The following is a 19,463-nucleotide window of genomic DNA, read 5'->3' on the forward strand; positions in this document are numbered from 1 at the left end:
ACCATATTCACCTGCAGTGTCTCCCCTTCAAAGAGGCAGCAGAAATAACATCACAACATCTGAATCCAGTAATTGTTTTAAATCAGCACTAAAAGCACATTTCATCTGATTTCATGCTTTTAAAGTGAAATGATTCCCCGCTCTTTCTCTCCCATGATCGCTCTTTCTCTCCCTCCCTCCATCCCTGCACTGGGCTGTTGCCATAGAGACGGGTTGCCGGGTCTCAGACGGTGAGGCTGAATGGGTTAATTAGGAGGCAGAGCATTTGCAGCCCTGCAGATGGTTAAGGCCTCCTTCACCACAGGTCTCCAGGGACGTCCTCTCTAAGAGAAAGCCTCTCCTGTTTAATATTCAGCCCCTCACTGTTTATCCAGGAGCTGCGTTTTTGACCCTGTAGTCAACAATGTGGGATTATGGGACATATGGGGGGAAGCTGGATCCTCCTTTTCAGCTCTGTTCGACTGAGAAAGGCTTACTCAATGTTTCCGAAGCTCTGATCTGATTAAAGGAGGGGCATGAAACACTCCACCACCCCCATACAATATGATATGATGACAAATGTTGGCCATTACAGGAACTTCTTAAATGTTATTTCATACCATTTGTTGTCCTCTGTAAACCGTGTTTACATGTTATCTTTATGCATGCAGGAAGCCATCTTGCCTTGTTTTTGTAGAGCTGAAAAACTGTGACAGCAGCGCCCCCAAGTGTATACATTCATACAGGACATGTTTATTCTTACATCACTTACAGAAGAGTTTGTATAAGTGAGAACACAATTAATATTTCAGATGTGTAACACACATTACAAATACAAAAAGTGTAATTGTAGAAAAATAGCAGCTGAAAGAAAATAAAGAGATAACTGTGCTTGACTGCTTATTGCAGATGGTATATTTTAAGCATACTTGACGACATGAATCATACAAAGATTTTGCAATACAATTTAGTTTTGTGCAAACTCATTACATTACAACGTTTAATGTGAACCATGGAGTGAAATGTTTTCCATACTTATATTACCATACTAATGTTTTCAATATTCTAAATGTACACTTCCTTTCAGTATCATCACGTCTCATGCTTCTGGGAACATGTTTGTCTCAACTGCAGGCAAAATGTAACTTAAAACATTCAAGATAGAAACTTTTACCTTAACATGTGTAACAAGTGTACACATATGTATTCCTTAATGTTGAACATTCATGAAACATTTATAGTTTCTATAATAGACATTGATTGACATGCAACTACTCTATCATTTTAATATCTTAAATATATGTATGGGGAGGTTAAATATAAATATAACTAATCTGTACTGTCATTGTTCAATGTGCAAAGATGTGCAATGATTGGTGAGAACTAATATGTGAATGGTGCAACAGTGCCACTCAGTGGCAGCTGTACTCTAATAGCCTGCCAAATGTGTCTGCTGCTGCAATATAGTTTAAGTGTTATAACTCTGTGGCTTTAGTCGTGGGTGCTGCTGCAGATCTAGGTGTTAAAGACAAGGTAGGTGAAGTTCTCCTGCTTGGGTTTGGTGCTGAAGTTGTAGTGTCCAATGCGGTTCCTCTGGTAGTAGAAAAGGCAGACAAAACCAACGAGGAAGAAAAGCGTCAGGCCGATTCCTAGACAGGAGAGTCCAACTAAATGAAGATTGTTATAATCCTCCTCCAAGGGCTCTGCAAGAATATGTGTTGAAGCATTAAAAATCATTACAACATACAGTGAAAAGGAAACAAAAAACTTTAAATAACAACATGGTGAAGAGATTATATGAAATAATGTGACGTTTGTGTGGCTCTTATAATAGCACAATTCTAAAAAGTAGAAATGTTCAATTCAACTCAAGAGTCCATCATGAAAATAAATAATTCACTCTAAATGAAGATACCTATCAACTTCAGAACTTTGAAATGTGTGTTTTCCATCAAGCTACTTAAACTTGCCTCTCCACCATCACTGATGAAAGAGACAGCAGCGCACCTGCCATAATTCAACAGCCAGATGGCCTATTCAAGTTTGAGGATGAAGAGACACTCAAGTATATAATGGATATGGAAGACCTTGATAGCCGCTCTACTTTTAAAACTGGTCAGCTCGGCAGCAGCAGAGTAGAAGCTGAAGTGTCTTTGTTACTTCAACTGGAATTAAATCCCATTTTTGACTTAAATTCAACAGAGGCTGGCAGCTGAAAAATATTTATTTTCTAACTGTGTAAGAGCACTGACCTTCATCTGACCTCAGCAGAGACCCGGAAGAACCGAAAGCTGTTCCAATTGTATTTGAAGAGCGAGCTGTTCTTTGTTGACAGTCCTGCAGGAAAACACAAGCAAAGATGACTGGACAGAATGCTAATCTTCTTCTTCTTCTTCTTCTTCTTCTTCTTCTTCTTCTTCTTCTTCTTCTTCTTCTTCTTCTTCTTCTTCTTCTTCTTCGACATTCAAACAACTAACGGCTTCAGTCAGAGTGGGGATTTGTTATTTCAGATTCATCCACTCTGTAGAAGCTGCAGGTTGTAACTTGGATGTACTCACAGGCACACATGAATTGGTTCCAATCTGCACACAGATCTGGACCTGGCAGTGCAGATAGATCACATCCAGGTTGACGAAGGAGAATATCTGTACTGACACACGTGATGTGCTGGAGTTCCCGTTCATCAACACTATGGTGTGTGTGTTCATGGAACAGCTGAGGAGACAGACAAGAAACTGCAGCAAATAATTTTTTTCTGCATATGATATGCAGTGTGTCTAAATGACAATCCAAAACTATTTACAATCGTAATAAAACCGAATTGACTTTTTATTGCTAAAAACATAGACAACTGTCTGACTTAGCTGCTGTGACTTAAATTAATGATACAATCAGGTAACACTCTCTGGAATCAGCCACTACATGTAGTCACTGTACTGACTAATCCACTGTCTCATTCTTTGTTGTCACTGTGGATTTCAGTTCTAATTTCGGGCTCTTTCAGGAAGATGGATTGGGGCGATCTCTAATTCAGTGCCTTTTCTGTTTTTTTGTGAAGATTTGTCCGAAACCTGTGTCTGTCGACTTTGGGTGTTTTTTAGCTGAAGTTCTTTTGTTTTCGTGGATTTTCTTCTTCTTTGTTTGTTTTTTCTTCTGTGTCTTTTAAACTGCACTGATCAGGAGTAGCACTTATAATTGTGTTGTATTCTGTACACATAAAGACTTTCTATTCGTTGTATTCTTTTTGTTTAGTTTGAGATATTGCAGTGAAATGAGTTTATTTAGAATTTAGAGGAATCAGAAATGTGTCTCCCGATCATCTTCTTTAAAGGAATAGTTCAACATTTTGGGAAACACACTTCTTGCTGACAGTTTTCAATACCACTCTCATGAAGACCATCTAGCTGCCGCCCTAGGATGGTTAGCTTAGTTTAGATTTAATATGTAGATATGATATTTAACATTTATAATTAGATATAGATTCAGCTTTTGATTTAACATATAGAATTAATATTTAGATCAAGATTTAACCTTTATATTTAAGATTTATATTTAGATAAAATGTTTGGATTTAATATTTACATTTAACATTAACCATTTACCATTTATTTTTTACATATAAAGACATTGTTCACTTACATGTAACATTTTGTTTTATAGAATTTCTGTCTCAAATGTGGTGAAAATTTGCTAAGTGTGAGGAAAGTATTAAAAAATATATTGTTACATTCATCGCCCCATCGTTCTTGAATTGAAAATATTGACAATGGATATTGTTTTGATCAAACATCAATATATAAATGTTGAAAAAAGAGTTGGATACGTGTAGCTAGCTGAAATACTAATATAAATAGTGATAGTGCTGTAGGTAGAAGCAGACCTGTTCTCCAGGAAGGTGTGGCTGTAGATGTCAACAGGGTTTTGGGTGGGAGTGGCCCAGCATTTGTTGATGACGACTTTAATCTGCTCTGACGAGGTGTTGAGGCTGACTTCCACCACCACAGCGTCCTCAGAGGACAAGCTGTAGTTGTGGGGTAGAGGTATTGTACCGTTCATTAGCTGCACTGTCACCTGGAACGACCCTGAGCCCGCGATGATGATATCTTTAATCATGTCATACCTGGAGATGGATGAGAAAAAAAACATAAAGACCTACAGCCATGAATACAAAAGGAACACACTAAAACAAAGTTAAAAAAAGAAAAAGCATGCTGAGGTATAAATAATGACAGCAAGTGAAGCGCACCCCATGGAGCCAAAGTCAGCAGAGATGAGCATGCTCTTCATGAAGGTACACATGATGGGAACCTCCAGACGTATTCTGGGTACCTCCACTGTTTCACTGGGTGACGTGTACATTTCCATGGTGTTGAACAGGGTTACAGATGCCGTGTAGTAAGTTTCATTCTTAAATATCAGATGTCGCAAGCAATTTGTGTTATTTTCAGAGTTAATACACTTCAGTTTTACAGACAAAATATTGGCAAGCGTAGTGTCCACGAAACATGTAAGATAATACGAAAATGCAATAGCTTCACAAATGTAACACTTTTTCAAAACTCACATGCACAAGACTAGTGCCACACTCATTCCAAGCCACGGTCAGCTGGGCATAGATGGCATTGCCTCCATTGACGACACATTCCGGCAAGCCCAAGTACAGGGTGCTCTCCCTGATCTTGTTGCTCAGAAGAAAATCCCTAGAAACTGTCACAGTGATGGCAGCAACCCTGCACTGGACTGAGATAGCCCCGAGCATCAAGGCATGGGTGGCATTTCTCAGGGCAGTAGTAGTGGTTCTAGAAGCTGTAATGGTGGTAGTGGGGTTAGTAACAGTGGTTGTAGAGCTAGAAGTCATGGATAGCATTGTAGAAGTGGTGGTTGTTGGGACAATAGCTGAGATTGTTGGGGAAATAGCTGAGATTGTTGGGGAAGCAGTGGTTGTTGTAGGGGCAATAGTGGTGGTTATTGGAGCAGGAATGATGATTACAGAGGCAGTAATGGTGGTTGTAGGGGCAATTGTTGGGGCAGTAATGGTGGTTGTTGGAGGAGTAATGGTGATTATAGGGGGAGTAATGGTTGTTGTAGCGGCAGTAATGGTTGTTGTAGGGGCAGTATGGGTGGTAGTTGGAGCAACAGTGGTTGTTGTTGGGGCAGTGATTGTTGTTGTAGGGGCAGAAGTGGTGGTTGCAGGAGCAGTAGGGGTGGTTGTTGGAGCAGTAGGGGTGGTTGTTGGAGCAGTAGTGGTGATTGCAAGAGCAGTAATGGTGGTTGTTGGAGCAGTAGTGGTGGTTGTTGGAGCAGTGGTGGTGGTTGTTGGAGCAGTAGGGGTGGTTGCAGGAGCAGTAGTGGTGGTTGTTGGAGCAACAGTGGTGGTTTGTTGGGGGGCAGTGATTGTTGTTGTAGGGGCAGAAGTGGTGGTTGCAGGAGCAGTAGGGGTGGTTGTTGGAGCAGTAGGGGTGGTTGTTGGAGCAGTAGTGGTGATTGCAAGAACAGTAATGGTGGTTGTTGGAGCAGTAGTGGTGGTTGTTGGAGCAGTGGTGGTGGTTGTTGGAGCAGTAGGGGTGGTTGCAGGAGCAGTAGCGGTGCTGGTTGGAGCAGTAGGGGTGGTTGTTGGAGCAGTAATGGTGGTTGCAAGAGCAGTAGGCGTGGTTGTTGGATCAGTAGTGGTGGTTGTTGGAGCAGTAAGGATGGTTGCAGGAGCAGTAGGGGTAGTTGCAGGAGCAGTAGTGGTGGTTGTTGGAGCAGTAGTGGTGGTTGTTGGAGCAGTAGGGGTGGTTGCAGGGGCAGTAGGGGTAGTTGCAGGAGTAGTAGTGGTGGTTGTTGGAGCAGTAGGGGTGGTTGCAGGAGCAGTAGGGGTAGTTGCAGGAGTAGTAGTGGTGGTTGTTGGAGCAGTAATGGTGGTTGTTGGAGCAGTAGTGGTGGTTGTTGGAGCAGTAGTGGTGGTTGTTGGAGCAGTAGGGGTGGTTGTTGGAGCAACCACTATGGTTACAAAATGCAAAGATATGTTGTCATTATTTAGTTCATATAATCTATGTAATCTTTCCTACTACCACACTAAGATAATTTACCTTTACAGGCTCGTCCAGGCCTTTCTGGATTGTTGTCTATAAATCCGTCCAGGCAATCACATGTGTAGGAGGCCCAGGTGTTAATGCATGTAGACCACTGGGAACAGTCATTTTCCCCTGAAGCACATTCATCAAAATCTACAAAAAGAAAAAATATTTGGCTCAAAATGCGAGGCTTTATGTAGTTTGTTAGTATTGTACTATAGGTCCCTGGCTTGCAGATTGTTTCTACCTGATAACCTGACATACATTACATTTTAGTTTGTCTGACACTTGTTTTGTTTTTTTATATGTTGTCTTTAAAGGTTTGATGTCTAATTCCGAGCCTCCTGCTCCAAAGAAATAGCGGGCAGTATTTCACCTCTAAACTGGGTCCACACAATCTAAATTCATCAATCATCAAAACCATCAGTTATTAAAAAAACAACTATAGTATGTTAACCTGCTTATATTTTAGTTGTAGTAGTTTGTCATATTTATTGTATTCTAAGTTTTAGAGTATTGTAATGTATTATTTATATTGTTTATTCTATTCTACAGCTATATCTCTCTCTTCTAATGTGGGGCTTAGATATCTGTGTGTTTAGCTGGGATAACCACAATCACATCAACAGGGTTATTTTCAGACTTTAAAAAGCCCTTACCTAATAATTATTAATTAATATATTAATAAACTGTTTTCATTTGCTGAGTAGTACAAACCTTGAGTAACTAATCTAAAATAATCTTGATGCGTAAAATCAAACTTAGACCTTGCTGAAAGTGTTAGCATAACAAGACTATTCTTTAAAGCACTTCCTAGTTTTATACCTTGCATTGTTAGAAAAGAGAATACAAAGAGACATACCGTTTGTGCTTGTGTTGTTTATATCCACAGTGTATTTGATGCTGTTCATCAGGGAGTGCAGCAGAGCTGTGGACACATTACTGATGTCTTGGCTTTGACTGGGGGCATAGGTAAAGGTGAAGTTGACCATCACACTCCCCAGGGAGAAACTTCTGATCTCGATTCTCACCTGGCCTGAATCCACCATGGCCTTCATGCCTGGAGACAGAGACTGGTATATCTGTTGGGGACAAAAGCAACAGCCCCACACTCAGAATAATGATGGTAAGTTGTTCATTCTATAAAAGGGACATGTTCACTGTGTCGAATTCTACTAAAGGTTTGCATGCCGTCACTGGATTGTCACTAGTAACACACCTACCTCCTCTCTAATGCTCATTGTGAGGTTTTCGAAGGCATAGCTGCTGGTGTTCTGCAGATCAGCAGTGAACTGGATGTTGGTCAGTCTTGCTGTGGCGTCAAGAGTCTGAGCATCTACAAAGAAAAGACTCACTGGGTACTCACACATTTTCCACAATTAAATGTCAGCCATCTTACCAGCCCTGGACCTAATGCTTCAAAATGTCTTCTCTTTTCTTCATCACACATTAGTCATTATGGGGCAATTTCATTGCGTTACTTACTGTATTACTCCCAGATAGTAATCAATGGTTGCATCTAAGTTGTGAACTCACATCACAAAGCTATTCTATGCACAAATAGCAAGCTTCATGACACTACTGTATATGTTGTTGTTTTTTTAAAGATCCAAAAGGCAAAGGTACTAGAACAATCTACTTTATTGTTGTGCACAGATCTTACCAGTCTTGACTGATATATGAAGGGTGACTCCTTGGCTTCCGCAGGAACGAGGAGTGACAGTCACATTGTAGAGCACACCAGGATGCAGTTCCCTCACCTCCATCATGGACTGATTGGTGACCCGAGAATGAATTACCTCTGACCTTTTGCTCAGAACAACCTGGTAAGTCTGGTTTGTCTGAAACTGGCTGGACCAGTGGACACAAATCGAGAATCCAGTGACGTTAGTCGACCATACGCTGGTGATGCTGGGAGGAGCTGGAAGGTGGTGGTGGTTGGGGAGGGACATCCATTGTTATCATTCATTCATTGTGGTTAAAGGAATGGTTTGACATTTATTGGAAAACATGCTTATTAACTCCCAGAAAGAAAGCAAATAAGCGTGTTCACCAAAATGTCAAACCATTCCTTTAAAGGCATGAGCTGGAGAATGAATTTGATCAAAAGATGTAGAAAGTTGAATAGATTACAAACACCACATTCAGCTGAATGTCTATAGACCTTATCAGCACATTTGAAATGCTTTTGACTAAATCAAATATATCCTGGGAATTTTCTATTTTAACACAACACAATTGGCGTGTAAATCTAGATGAAGGAGATTTTAAGCAGCCTTGAAATAAAAAAATAAGATATTTCTTACAGCACGTGGTTGTCAGCAGAGGTGACTCTACAGTTGAGCTGCTATAAGTTGCAGAACTTGTCCACTGCGAGGCATTTGGTGAATTATAGGCGACGGTGCTTGTATTACTCAGAGCTGTAGTCATGCTGGTCTCAGTGGAGCTGAAGATACCCACGGTGTTGTTGCCCAGAGGGTCCTGTGTGCTGTTGGAAGCAGAGGTGTAGGTAGTGTTCATGGGTGGAAGGTAAGCACTTTGGGGATCTTTGGTGGTCTCCAATCCTACGTCAGCTGGGAAGGAAGAATACAAGACAATGCTGAAATCAAAGCTCCTGATGCTAATTTAAATGTATCACAGAGCGAGCGCTCAGCGGAGAATACAGTTTGCTTGTATGGACTGGCTGACTTCACAGTGAGTTAAGGGAGTCAGGTTTTAGCATCTCTGTGTCTTAAGACGTCGAAACTGATCATTAATCAAAGATAATGCTGTAAAAGACAATGCTCGTTGCAGTAAAGATGGAAATAAAACATTATGCATTGTGTTTAAAGGTTCATTGTTGACTTTGGAAATGATCATTTGAATGTTTTATTTAGCCTAACATAATAATGATATTTATCAAAAAGTATCAGGTCTCTAACAAGGAAAAGAGAGGTGATCATTTTTATGGAAGGCATGACAGACAATTTAATCACAATTCATCAGCCTATTTGCTAGATGTGAATGTATGAAAATATGAATTTATATAAATTAAGAATATTTTTGGTTATATTATGAGTGTGTGTATATGCATAAATGCCCACACACAAACTCACACACACACATATATATATATATATATATATATATATATATATATATATACACACGTATATATTTGCGCCATATGCACATACAGTCTAACCTGTGCATTGGGCTCCAGGGTTGCTGGGGTCAACATCTATATATCCTTGGTGGCAGGCACAATGGTAGGAGCCGACTGTGTTGTTACAGTCTGCCTGAGGGGAGCACTGACGGAGGGCAGACTGTGAACACTCATCCACATCTGCAATTACAGTGACATATGAAGAGGTTACATTTGATTTACAATTACTAAGTATGCTAAATTATGCTGGAATTACATGATGTAATGTGAACATTTTAAAATAATATATATATATATATATATATATATATATATATATATATATTATATATATATTTATATATATATTTATATATATATTTTCTGAAAATAATTGACAACCCAAAAACATAATTCATAAATAATTACATTTAAATTGTGAAATGATTACACAACATTGTAAAGGTTCCATGTAAGAATACTCTTAATTAGAATATAATACTTGTCTTCTTGTATCTTTGAGTTATATGTGATGGTGTGGTGGCGAGCTTGTTGCTGTGTCTGTTGTGCAAATGTAACAAGTAAGATTGATTCATTGAAAATGTGTGTGTGTATGTAGGTGTCTGTGTGTGTCTGTGTGTGTGTGTGTGTGTGTGTGTGTGTGTGTGTGTGTGTGTGTGTGTGTGTGTGTGTGTGTGTGTGTGTGTGTGTGTGCTTGTGCACATGTGTGTATGCACTTGCTCTGGTGTTATTTTCCCCTATTGCAGGAAACATCCCACAGATGACTGTCACTCAAATGGAAGTGGTGGGAGAAGGAAACTGTGGTGCGACTGAGTCATTCTTTCCTGAACACCATGTTCTCTGCAACATGAATCACTCTCACAACTCAAACAAAAAGCCCAGAGTAGCTTCACTGAGATGTGACTGCTGCTGTCTCCTCACCTTCCACAGTAACAGATGACACCTCCTGTATGTGTTTGAGGAGAAGATGCAGCTTTGACGTGACATTGTACAGAGAAAGAGTAAAGTTGCAGTCAATCAGTAGAGAAGTGGCAGTTCTGAAGGGATGCACAGGCTGTGAGCTGAGGTAATAAACCGAAACATCAGACTGCAGAGCTCCAGTCACCTATTAGTGATAGAGACACAAAAAATAATCAGTGTAGAACCATTATTTTTAAAGGAAAAATCTAAAATGACTCAGAAACAGACAAGTGGATGCCTTCGTATATTTTTTAATTCATTTCCATTTTAAAATAAACAGAATTACCAGAGCAAGCATTGGCAGTAGAAGCAGTAGTAGAAGCAGTAGCATTACCATTGCCTGCAGTAATCGTGTGTGATTCAGATGCCCTCTATCACTAGACATCAGTTGCTGGTAATCTGTCTTCACTGTCAACGTTGCATTAAAACGGTATCCTCCATTCACAGAATAATTTGCTGAGCCTGAAAGTTAAGTTAAAAGGGTCAGTTCACACAAATCACAAAGAAAACATATTTTCTCACGTACACCAAGTGATATCTAGGAGGCTGTATACAAATGATTGGAGTAGAGAAGGAAGCTGAACATGTAATATAAATCTAGGGTAAGAACATTTTAATCGACCATCCCCTGCTCTGCAAATAATATAACTTCAACAAAAAATAAACACACACAACCCTCTCCGTTTTTAACCCTCTCTACCCCACTAATCATTTCTGTACCGTCCCTAATTGTAGAACCGTTTGAATGTATCTGCCCTGGTTTTAAGATACAAGTATGGGGTGGGGGAAATAGAAAACTCTGTTAAGTAACAGTCAAGTTACTTTCCAGTTAATAAACCACAGATCAGCAAACCTTACTCTCAACAGGTTTTACTGGGACTATTTATTCAGTAGAAATTGTCTATTTGAAAATGGTACTCACAGATTATCCCCAAATAACTGGAACATATTTCTAAAGAGACTTGAGTTTTATAAAATGAGAACATGGAACTTTTTGAAATAAAAACATATTACATAACATTCCTCATATTAGAAATGAAAAAAATTGTGAGCAATAAAACAAACCCCTTAAAGCATACTTTAAAATGAAAAACAAAAAAAACTATGAGATCGACTAACTTGCAGGATCACTACAGAAGTAGCGACCCGATTTCTGACAGCATTTTTGCCAGCCTGGGCAGTCACTGTCCCACTCACAGTCCTCAGAACTGGTATACAACCCATCTGCAGTTGGACAGGATCCTGGCTTGGCAGTGAACTCATCACTCCTGTTTACAGCTTCATTCAAAGGAAATAACATGTTACAGGCCATATATTAGCAGCCAGATATTTGGAGCACTGCCGTTTCTGTGCTTCCATCTGGCGTCTTGCACACAGCACCACGCGCTGAAAGGTCATGCTGATTACTTGTCTGTCTACAGAGTGTGAAGCTATATTATCCCATTTTATAAACACTTATATGAAGACACTTGAAATCTAAGAACATTTAGAACAATTTGTGCTCTTTTATAATCTCATATGGTGTACAGTACTCACGCAGGGCACAATAACGACCGACTTGTACATAGCCAGTGCAGCATCTGGTCACCTGCTCCATCACTGTCTTGTACTTAGTCTGATGGGTCATCCTGTAAAGTGTGACTGTACATGTATTCCAGTGGAGCCAGCCGCCACAAGGCTTCGTCACAGTATAAGGGACCGTATGCATCACCAGGAAACTCACATTCCTCGTCTCATTGTGAATACATAGACGATAGCCAGACGCAGACAAGCTATTTCCTAGAATAAAATATACCATGTACATTTTACTGTTGAGCTTCTGTGGTCTGCATAATAACATCAGATTTTACATTTTGAATTAGTCATTTACAATGCTCCTTGATTTTGACCTACTCATAAAGTATTACACATCCTATCATCTATGACATCAAAATGTTAAAAACAAATTAAAACAGGCAAAACAATCCAAAGTGTAAATCCTCAGAAATGCCATATTCTGTTGTGGCAACACATCAATTTCATGTTAATCCGTTATCTGCATATGGAGGCCTACCTTCATGCACAGTGTTTTGTCCCCTACAGAGAGCCAGCAGGGCCGTCGCCACGCAGATGGAGAGCATCCAACTCATTTTTCACTGATCAAAATCTCAACCATGTATTTAACGACCACATTGTACGTGCATGTTTCTCTATGAGATGATGCTAACTCACTGTTCAGGGCGTACTCAAAGACTCAATCCTCTGTGTCTGTGTTTCTCCTCCCATCAGTCCCTAATGGACCACAAAATCATTACAGCCAGCAGGTAAGTATTACATTTATGAGAATATTTGGAGTTACATTTGTCAGTGCATTCAAATAATAATCTTTGCAAGAATATCCCAATATTCCGATCATTTGATACCTGGCAATGCCATGACACAGGGCAGCATGACAAGCTAGTGAGTCAGTATATTACAAGGAGAAAAGCCTTTGGTTCACAGGATTTTCACAAAGGAAGCTCAGGCCTCACTTTTGGTTTTGTAGAATAAATACGTTTTTTTATTTTATTCATTCTTAGGTGGTGTCAGTAAACATGTTTATGATGCCAGGGGAGAGAGATGTGGGATGGGAGGAGTCAAAGTCCCTGATGACTTGGTTTCCACACAGGTAGCCATGGCAGTGCTTGCTATGCTGCTTGCATTAACAGCCTGTATCAGCCATTAATGTCAGATGAAGAGGAGTGAGAACTTCCCTGCCATTTTCCCACATGTCTCCTTTCTCATTATATGAAGGAACAGCGGGACACTTTGGCTCTCAAATATATGTTCTAAAAAAAGACTACATCTCGATTCTGTCATCGCTTTGACTTTATGTGAATTAACGTTTGCCTCTGATGAAAGAACATTTTGCAGGTCCTCTGTATTTTTTAACTCTTTTCATGCATACTTTTGCAATTATTTGTAAATGTATTGCTTAATGTAATGGTGTTCCTTTTATAGTAATGAGGTGTGAAAATGTGCTTGATTAAACCTCCTTCAGTCATTAAGTGATAATGAATGGATCCATGCTGACGGCTGGAGCATGTGGATGTAGTGAGGTGCAGGGCTACAGGCTGAGTCCACTAATGTCATTACAAATTAAACAAAGTTACACCACAAAATAAAAATCATCAGCTCATTAGAACATGGTGTTATGCTGTATTGCACGCTTTTCACCACCAATGCTGTGGCAACAACCACCTGATTAGGTGTAGCTGACAAAGCTTTCCAGGAACAGGCCTGTAAGCCAAATAAACATAGCAACAGGTCCCCACATGATGCCAGTAACGACACACACTTACTGCTACGCTATAGTGACTTCCATGTAATCACAGACCTAATTGGTTTTATTGGGGTTAGGGATAGTGCAGTTACATGCAAATAGTATCGGCACCTCACAGTTTAAACCTACCAAAGACAATCTCTTTGTTTGTTGGATACATAAAATAAGTAATATAAACAAAACATTTGGATTAGCTAAATATCAAAAGGTGGGCTCTGGATATGTTAAATGTATACAGTCAGAGTGAAAATATGTGTTTCTTTTTTAAACAGTAAACTAAAATAAACTAAAGATTACAAGTCTCCACTTGCTCCACCCATGGCCAGTTTACCGTAACACGTGACTTAAAGTCAAGCTAAATATAGCTACAAACTTCCTATATCTAATTTAAACTGTACTTATAAATAATAATTACAGAACAGTGCTCTGGCAGTATACTGTCAATTACAATATTGAGTGTAACTTCAGTTAGCAAACTTTGGTCATAATTAAAAAAACATCGCAAGAAACAGAAACAGTGACAGCTAAATCGAAAAATATCACCTATCTCTTTAAATTAGCTTCACCGTTGGTCCCGCCTCCTGGGCCTTTACTATCCTATCAGAGCGCAGTGCACGTGACGAGCGTTCATTGCGATGACCTCATCCCTGGTGTGGGATGACGTCAAATTCAAGATGGATGGAATCACGACCAGCGCGCAGAAATCTACACAACAACACTGAATAAAGTCCCGGCTGTGTGGAGGAAAGACCATATTGACGACGGGCAGGGTAAGTGTAAAGAGACTACCAAACTGAACGTTAGGCAGAATTAGCAGGGAGGGTGAAACATAGTTGATAGAGTGCTGTTAAAGAGAAGCATTTTCCTTTTCCTCCCTGACGTAACTCGAAAGGGGGCTTGTGCTGCTGTAAAACCTTACCAGCTACAACCTATTTTGCAGCCAGCAACTACACCGTGTCAAGCCGGGTTGAACCGTTACAAAAAATATAAGAAAAACACTTCCACCGTCTGAATCAGGTACAGTTCACTCCCCCCACACTCAACAGCTTTTCTGTCTGCACCGACTGTGTTTTCATTCCGGGATTACCGCGGTGGAGTCCATTGAAACGTGTTCAACTTCCCCCTCTTGATATGATAGAACCACGGGACCGTTGTAGCCTCGGTGCTTTCGCCATTCACCCACGCACATAAAAAAAAAAACTCGTGACTATTTTCTAAACTGAAAGTGACATTTGGTGACGACTAGAGAAGTTATGTGTCATGACAAATTGAGCCACGTCTCATGTATGATCTAATGCTGAAAGCCTCGCTCCTCGACTTCCTCAACTGACACTAATACTCTTCGTTGTTCTCTTAACGTTACAAGTTTTGATGAATAGACAACTGAGCGTTTGTTAGTTTTTGATGAATGAATGAATGAAGCTTCTGCCCAGAGCCTATTTTAGCAAGTGTCAACATAAGCAGCATGTCTTCCGGTCACTATTTTCAAAATAAACGCCTTAAGCAGCAACGTGCGTTGTTTTTTGAGAAAACTAGGATTGTAAAAAAAAACGTAAAAAATAAGAAGATCGCTTGTAGCAGGGGACGATGCAATTGTTTTTGTATTTAAAGAAGGTAACGCCAATGCACCTAATGGAGGCCTTACACACAATGCTCTGTAATACCTGGTTTTGCACTACAATTGTTATGTGCCAGACAGTGATTGATATTTGTTCATATATGAAAACAATGGAAACGAAACTGAATGAATTAGTGGCTTATTATAATGTTAAATCACTCCATTTGCCAGTTTATTAGGTGCATACTATATATGTTAAACTTATGCATCTCTAACAACAGCCTTATCTTCATGAAGGTTTTCACATCACAACAAACTACAGCCTCCAATATGACCATAAAGTTAATCCACACTTTTCTAAATCAGCTTCAACTAAAACTTAAAGCCTAAATGAAAGTATGATTTAATGATTTATGAACCCCCACCCAACCCCCCTATGCTAAACTTTGTCCTCACACGCACTTCTCTAACCAAACCTGTACCCTAGTTTATCATAAACTGGCAATTTAGCATACATTGCACTGTAACAGCAATATTCCCAATGTCTACTTTACCACTACGGAGGGAGACTATTTGTATGTTCACTAATACATGATTTCACCCAGGGAATTGTTTAGGTTAGTTGCTAAAGTAGCCAGATCCTGATGCATCTTTTATCACAATAAACTTAGTTAGATGACAGTTTAAACAATAGTCACAGTTAAATATATGGCATTTGCTTTAGGAAATACCACCTCTTTTCTTTGAAAGTTAATGTTTTATTTCATAAAAACACATTAAACATTGTTATGCTGTGTGGAGATGATCTTTAATTCAGGCGAGCTGACCCACCTTTGAAGTCTTTTTATTTTAAAGGTTAACTTTTTTAACTTCCTGCATTAATCTGTGTCACTGATGGTGACTTGACTGAGCTGGATTTTCATACCTTCTGACTGCGAAGATGATGTAATGCCTATCAACCTGCTGTGTACAGTATGCTCCTAGTGATCATCATAAACAACAACAACAACAAACATTTCCAAAGCCTTCCACTTACAATATAAGTAACAATATAGAATCGCTTGATATATTTTAAAAACAGACCCAAACATACTCACATGTGATAAGAAGAAACCAGATAATGTTTGGCATTTTTGCTTGAAAAATTACATAACTAATCAATCATTAATTATGAAAATAGTTGCAGATAATGTTTCTGTTGTTCAATTAATGGACTAAGCACTGCAGTTACTATACTGTACATTAGTAATAATAATAATAATAATAATAATAATAATAAATTGTATTTATAAAGCGCCTTTCAAAGCTAAAAGCAATCTCAAGGCGCTAGTATCATTACTGTGTATTAAAACAATTATTTGTTTTCACATAGACCGCACACTTATTAATCAAGATGCTTAGATAACACTGCCAATTAATGTGTTTAAGTTAGGTAATCATAAATAAATAAATCTATCAAAATCCCAGTAAATTGCGAGGCTTCTTGTTGCCTCTGTTCACCATCAAGTGGCAGCTGATATCTTATCAATTATGAAGTTATAGCAAAAAGTCAAATTATTGCTTAAATGTATTCTTGCCTGTACATGAAGAATTAAAATAATTAACTTTTTTCAATAATTCTATAATAAAGTGTTGCAATGAAGAGAGATCTGTCTTTTATTATGTTACATTGTCATGCAAACCTGCAGTAGAATCAAGTTGTTTTAGTGAAAAGCATTTAAACATGGTGGTAGTTTTTTGATACGCTGTTAGTTTACTGTGTATTAATTTTTAATGTGTTTTCAATGCTGATATTTTTTTGCTGTTGCTTTTAGCCAAACATTAACTCCTATTTTTCATGATGTTGATCCAGACACGTTTTGGCTGGATCAACTACAATAAAAAGCTACGTCATACCCTGGGATAATAGAAGGGAAATAAACATAGACACTGATATTGTGGCATGAGAAATTACAAGACCAATAGACACAGGCATACATTAGTAAGAGGGCAATAGGGCAGGTACATTATCTCAAGTTGGATATTATTGTATGTTCATATGCATGTGCCTGTTTATGCCAGTCTCAACACTTAATGTTCCCCTGTTGTATTTACATGCACCTGCATTAAAAGGTAATCCTCTTGTCTTGTCTTTCAGCCATGGAGAGCCTAGTGCATTACAGCAATCCCTCCCATGCCCTCTCAGTGTTAGGGGTTCTGAATGAGCAGCGCCTGCGGGGACAGATGTGTGATGTAGTTCTGGTTGTGGCAGACCAGAAGTACCAGGCCCATAAGAGTGTTCTGGCTGCCACCAGTGAGTATTTCCAGTCCCTGTTTACGCGGATGGACGCAGAGTCACTGAAAGTTGTAAACCTGGACTTCTGTGAGCCTGATGCCTTCGAGATAGTTCTGAATTACATTTACTCCTCCTCACTTTTTGTGGACAAAGGCAGCCTGGCAGCCATTCAAGAGCTGGGCTACAGCCTTGGAATCCCTTTCCTCACTAACATTGTGTCAACAAGGCCACATGCATCCTACTGCGTGTCTAGAAAAAGGCTTTCGTTCTCTGAAGGGGACGAGAGTGATGTCCAGACGAGGAGCGTCATTGTGCGTCGGGTCCGGACTGACACAACCGATCCCTCTCGCTCAAATTATCAGAGAAAAACATCAGAGAGATCATCGTCTCCCCACTCTACCCGAGATTTAGCCCAGCTGCCATCAGAAAACAACTCTTATGAATCAGTCAGAAAATCTGAATCCATCAGCAGGAAATCATGTGAACAGAGTGAAACTGCTGAAAGGAAGTCCCCCTATTCATACACCTCCATATTGAAAGGGAATCCATCACACGTCACATCTGTTCGGCCCCAGCTGACATCATCAGTGTCTTTCAGTGATGCTGAAGTGCAGCACATCAGGCTGCAGTCTGGCACTGACCAGGACACTAAAGAGGAGAATGAGGAGCTGGAGCCCCACTATCATACCAAAGTGCCCTTTCAGAGTCAGGCCTCTGAGCCAAGCCAGACCATTGACAGGAGCGGGCCACTCATAAAAAGCCTACTCCGAAGATCATTATCCATGGACAGCCCTGTTCCCGTCTTCTCACCCACATTGGAGCTCAAGGAGCTGCAAAATCGGGAACAGTCAGTTGTTAAAATAGCATCCAAAGCATCTGGGCCAGAATCATCTGCTTACAATGGCAATTCAAATAGAACATCTCCCCTGGTTCTCAGGTCAAAGTACCCCAGCAGGTATGAAGATAAAACTCAGGTAGAACGAGAGGTCCGTGTGAAAGCTGAGCCCAGCAGTCCACTTCCGGACCCCATCGACATTATTCGAATCACAGTTGGAGAAGCATTGCCAGTCAATCTTAATAACGACCAAAGTTCACGGCCAGATTTCACTCCTTTTGGGAAAAGAAAGGACAGGCCAGACAACAGAAGGTACCCATTCAAGAAGAGCAAAGTATTTAAAGAACATACCCTTTCACTTGATGAGAACATGTCAGAAACAGTACCTCAGAGAGCCCGCATCGACTCTAATGAAAACTGTGAGGAGATGCCTGAGAGCAAGATATTCAAATGCTGGAATTGTTTGAAGGTTTTCAGGTCCAGTGCTGGACTACATCGTCATGTAAATATGTATCACAACCCTGAAAAGCCATATGCTTGCGACATCTGCCACAAGCGCTTCCATACCAACTTCAAAGTGTGGACTCACTGCCAAACTCAGCATGGTGTGGTACAAAACCCAGCCTCATCCTCCAGCTCCTCTGTACTGGATGAGAAATTTCAAAAGAAGTTGATAGATATTGTGCGAGAGAGGGAAATAAAGAAAGCATTGATTTGGAAGTTAAAGAGGAATAAACAGGGTTTGCAATCTCCTGCACTCACCAAAAAGAGATCAAGGCCCAACTTCATATGTCCTTACTGTGGGAAAGTATTTGTGTTCCAGTCTCAATACAGACAGCATTTAAGGACTCACCCTGCTGAAAGAGCTGACCAGGACACAGCGAACGAGAGCATCCTCTACCAGGAACAGGATGAGAACATTGAACAGAAGAACCCAGACGATGGTGTTTACTCCTGTAGACTTTGTAATATGAAGCTGTCTTCACTGTTTGAGCAGGGTGACCATGAGAGGGGCTGTCGACATGCAACTGTGTGCCCCTACTGTGGACTCCGATTCTCAAGTCCAACGGTCAAGAAGGACCACGAGGCACATTGTAAGTACAAGAAACTGACGTGCCTGGAATGCATGCGGACTTTCAAGTCCTCCTTCAGCATATGGCGCCACCAGGTGGAGGTCCACAACCACAACATGATGACAGTTAAAGAGCAGCTTCACCTGAAGCAACAAGAGAACAACGAAGAGCCGTCTGAAATGCTCAAAGAGGAGCATTACAGTGATGAGCCTCTAGCACCCGGGAGCTCAAGAGAGATCATCACTTACAGCGACTCCTCAGGTCCCCCCATGTATGATTCA

General features: G+C 40.1%; 2 protein-coding genes across 4 annotated transcripts in view; one reads left to right on the forward strand and one right to left on the reverse strand.

The window, feature by feature from the left end:
* Window positions 1–736: 736 nt before the first annotated feature.
* On the reverse strand, window positions 737–12,749 carry umodl1 (uromodulin-like 1). 2 transcript variants are annotated; one of them, XM_029447564.1, is made up of 17 exons: window positions 12,194–12,749; window positions 11,677–11,919; window positions 11,260–11,418; window positions 10,475–10,602; window positions 10,102–10,285; window positions 9,220–9,360; window positions 8,342–8,608; window positions 7,699–7,956; window positions 7,259–7,371; window positions 6,898–7,117; window positions 6,051–6,188; window positions 4,544–5,961; window positions 4,226–4,386; window positions 3,860–4,099; window positions 2,538–2,694; window positions 2,232–2,316; window positions 737–1,682 (listed from the first exon to the last, which is right to left on the reverse strand). In XM_029447564.1, exons 1-17 carry the CDS (start codon window positions 12,267–12,269, stop codon window positions 1,495–1,497), a joined length of 4,176 nt encoding a protein of 1,391 aa, XP_029303424.1. In that variant the 5' UTR covers window positions 12,270–12,749; the 3' UTR covers window positions 737–1,494. The 2 variants fall into 2 exon arrangements, with proteins under 2 accessions (XP_029303424.1, XP_029303425.1); XM_029447565.1 differs by lacking the exons at window positions 737–1,682; window positions 2,232–2,316; window positions 2,538–2,694; window positions 4,226–4,386 and having other exon boundaries at window positions 3,987–4,099.
* A 1,346-nt stretch (window positions 12,750–14,095) lies between these two features.
* Window positions 14,096–19,463, forward strand: part of zbtb21 (zinc finger and BTB domain containing 21) — a 6,250-nt gene continuing 882 nt past the window's right edge. The window contains exons 1-3 of one of the 2 annotated variants that reach the window (XM_029447567.1): window positions 14,104–14,211; window positions 14,382–14,458; window positions 17,137–19,463. The exon at window positions 17,137–19,463 is cut by the window's right edge and continues 882 nt beyond it. In XM_029447567.1, coding sequence (XP_029303427.1) covers window positions 17,139–19,463 — 2,325 coding nt within the window. In that variant the 5' untranslated portion in view covers window positions 14,104–14,211; window positions 14,382–14,458; window positions 17,137–17,138. Of the gene's footprint in view, window positions 14,212–14,381; window positions 14,459–17,136 lie in introns of both variants that reach the window. The other variant, XM_029447566.1, reaches the window with a different exon arrangement.

Source organism: Cottoperca gobio, chromosome 14 (genome assembly GCF_900634415.1).
Source record: "Cottoperca gobio chromosome 14, fCotGob3.1, whole genome shotgun sequence".
In the NCBI taxonomy this organism is placed as follows: domain Eukaryota; kingdom Metazoa; phylum Chordata; class Actinopteri; order Perciformes; family Bovichtidae; genus Cottoperca; species Cottoperca gobio.

What these genes read in the sequence shown, in the direction of transcription:
- umodl1 (XM_029447564.1), bottom strand. Translation starts at nt 12,269, where the DNA reads ATGAGTTGGATGCTCTCCATCTGCGTGGCGACGGCCCTGCTGGCTCTC. An exon ending in GTCATCTGTTACTGTGGAAG is followed by an intron (nt 9,361 to 10,101) that starts GTGAGGAGACAG and finishes CTGTAATTGCAG; the next exon opens with ATGTGGATGAGTGTTCACAG. An exon ending in TCTGCTGAGGTCAGATGAAG is followed by an intron (nt 1,683 to 2,231) that starts GTCAGTGCTCTT and finishes ATATTCTTGCAG; the next exon opens with AGCCCTTGGAGGAGGATTAT.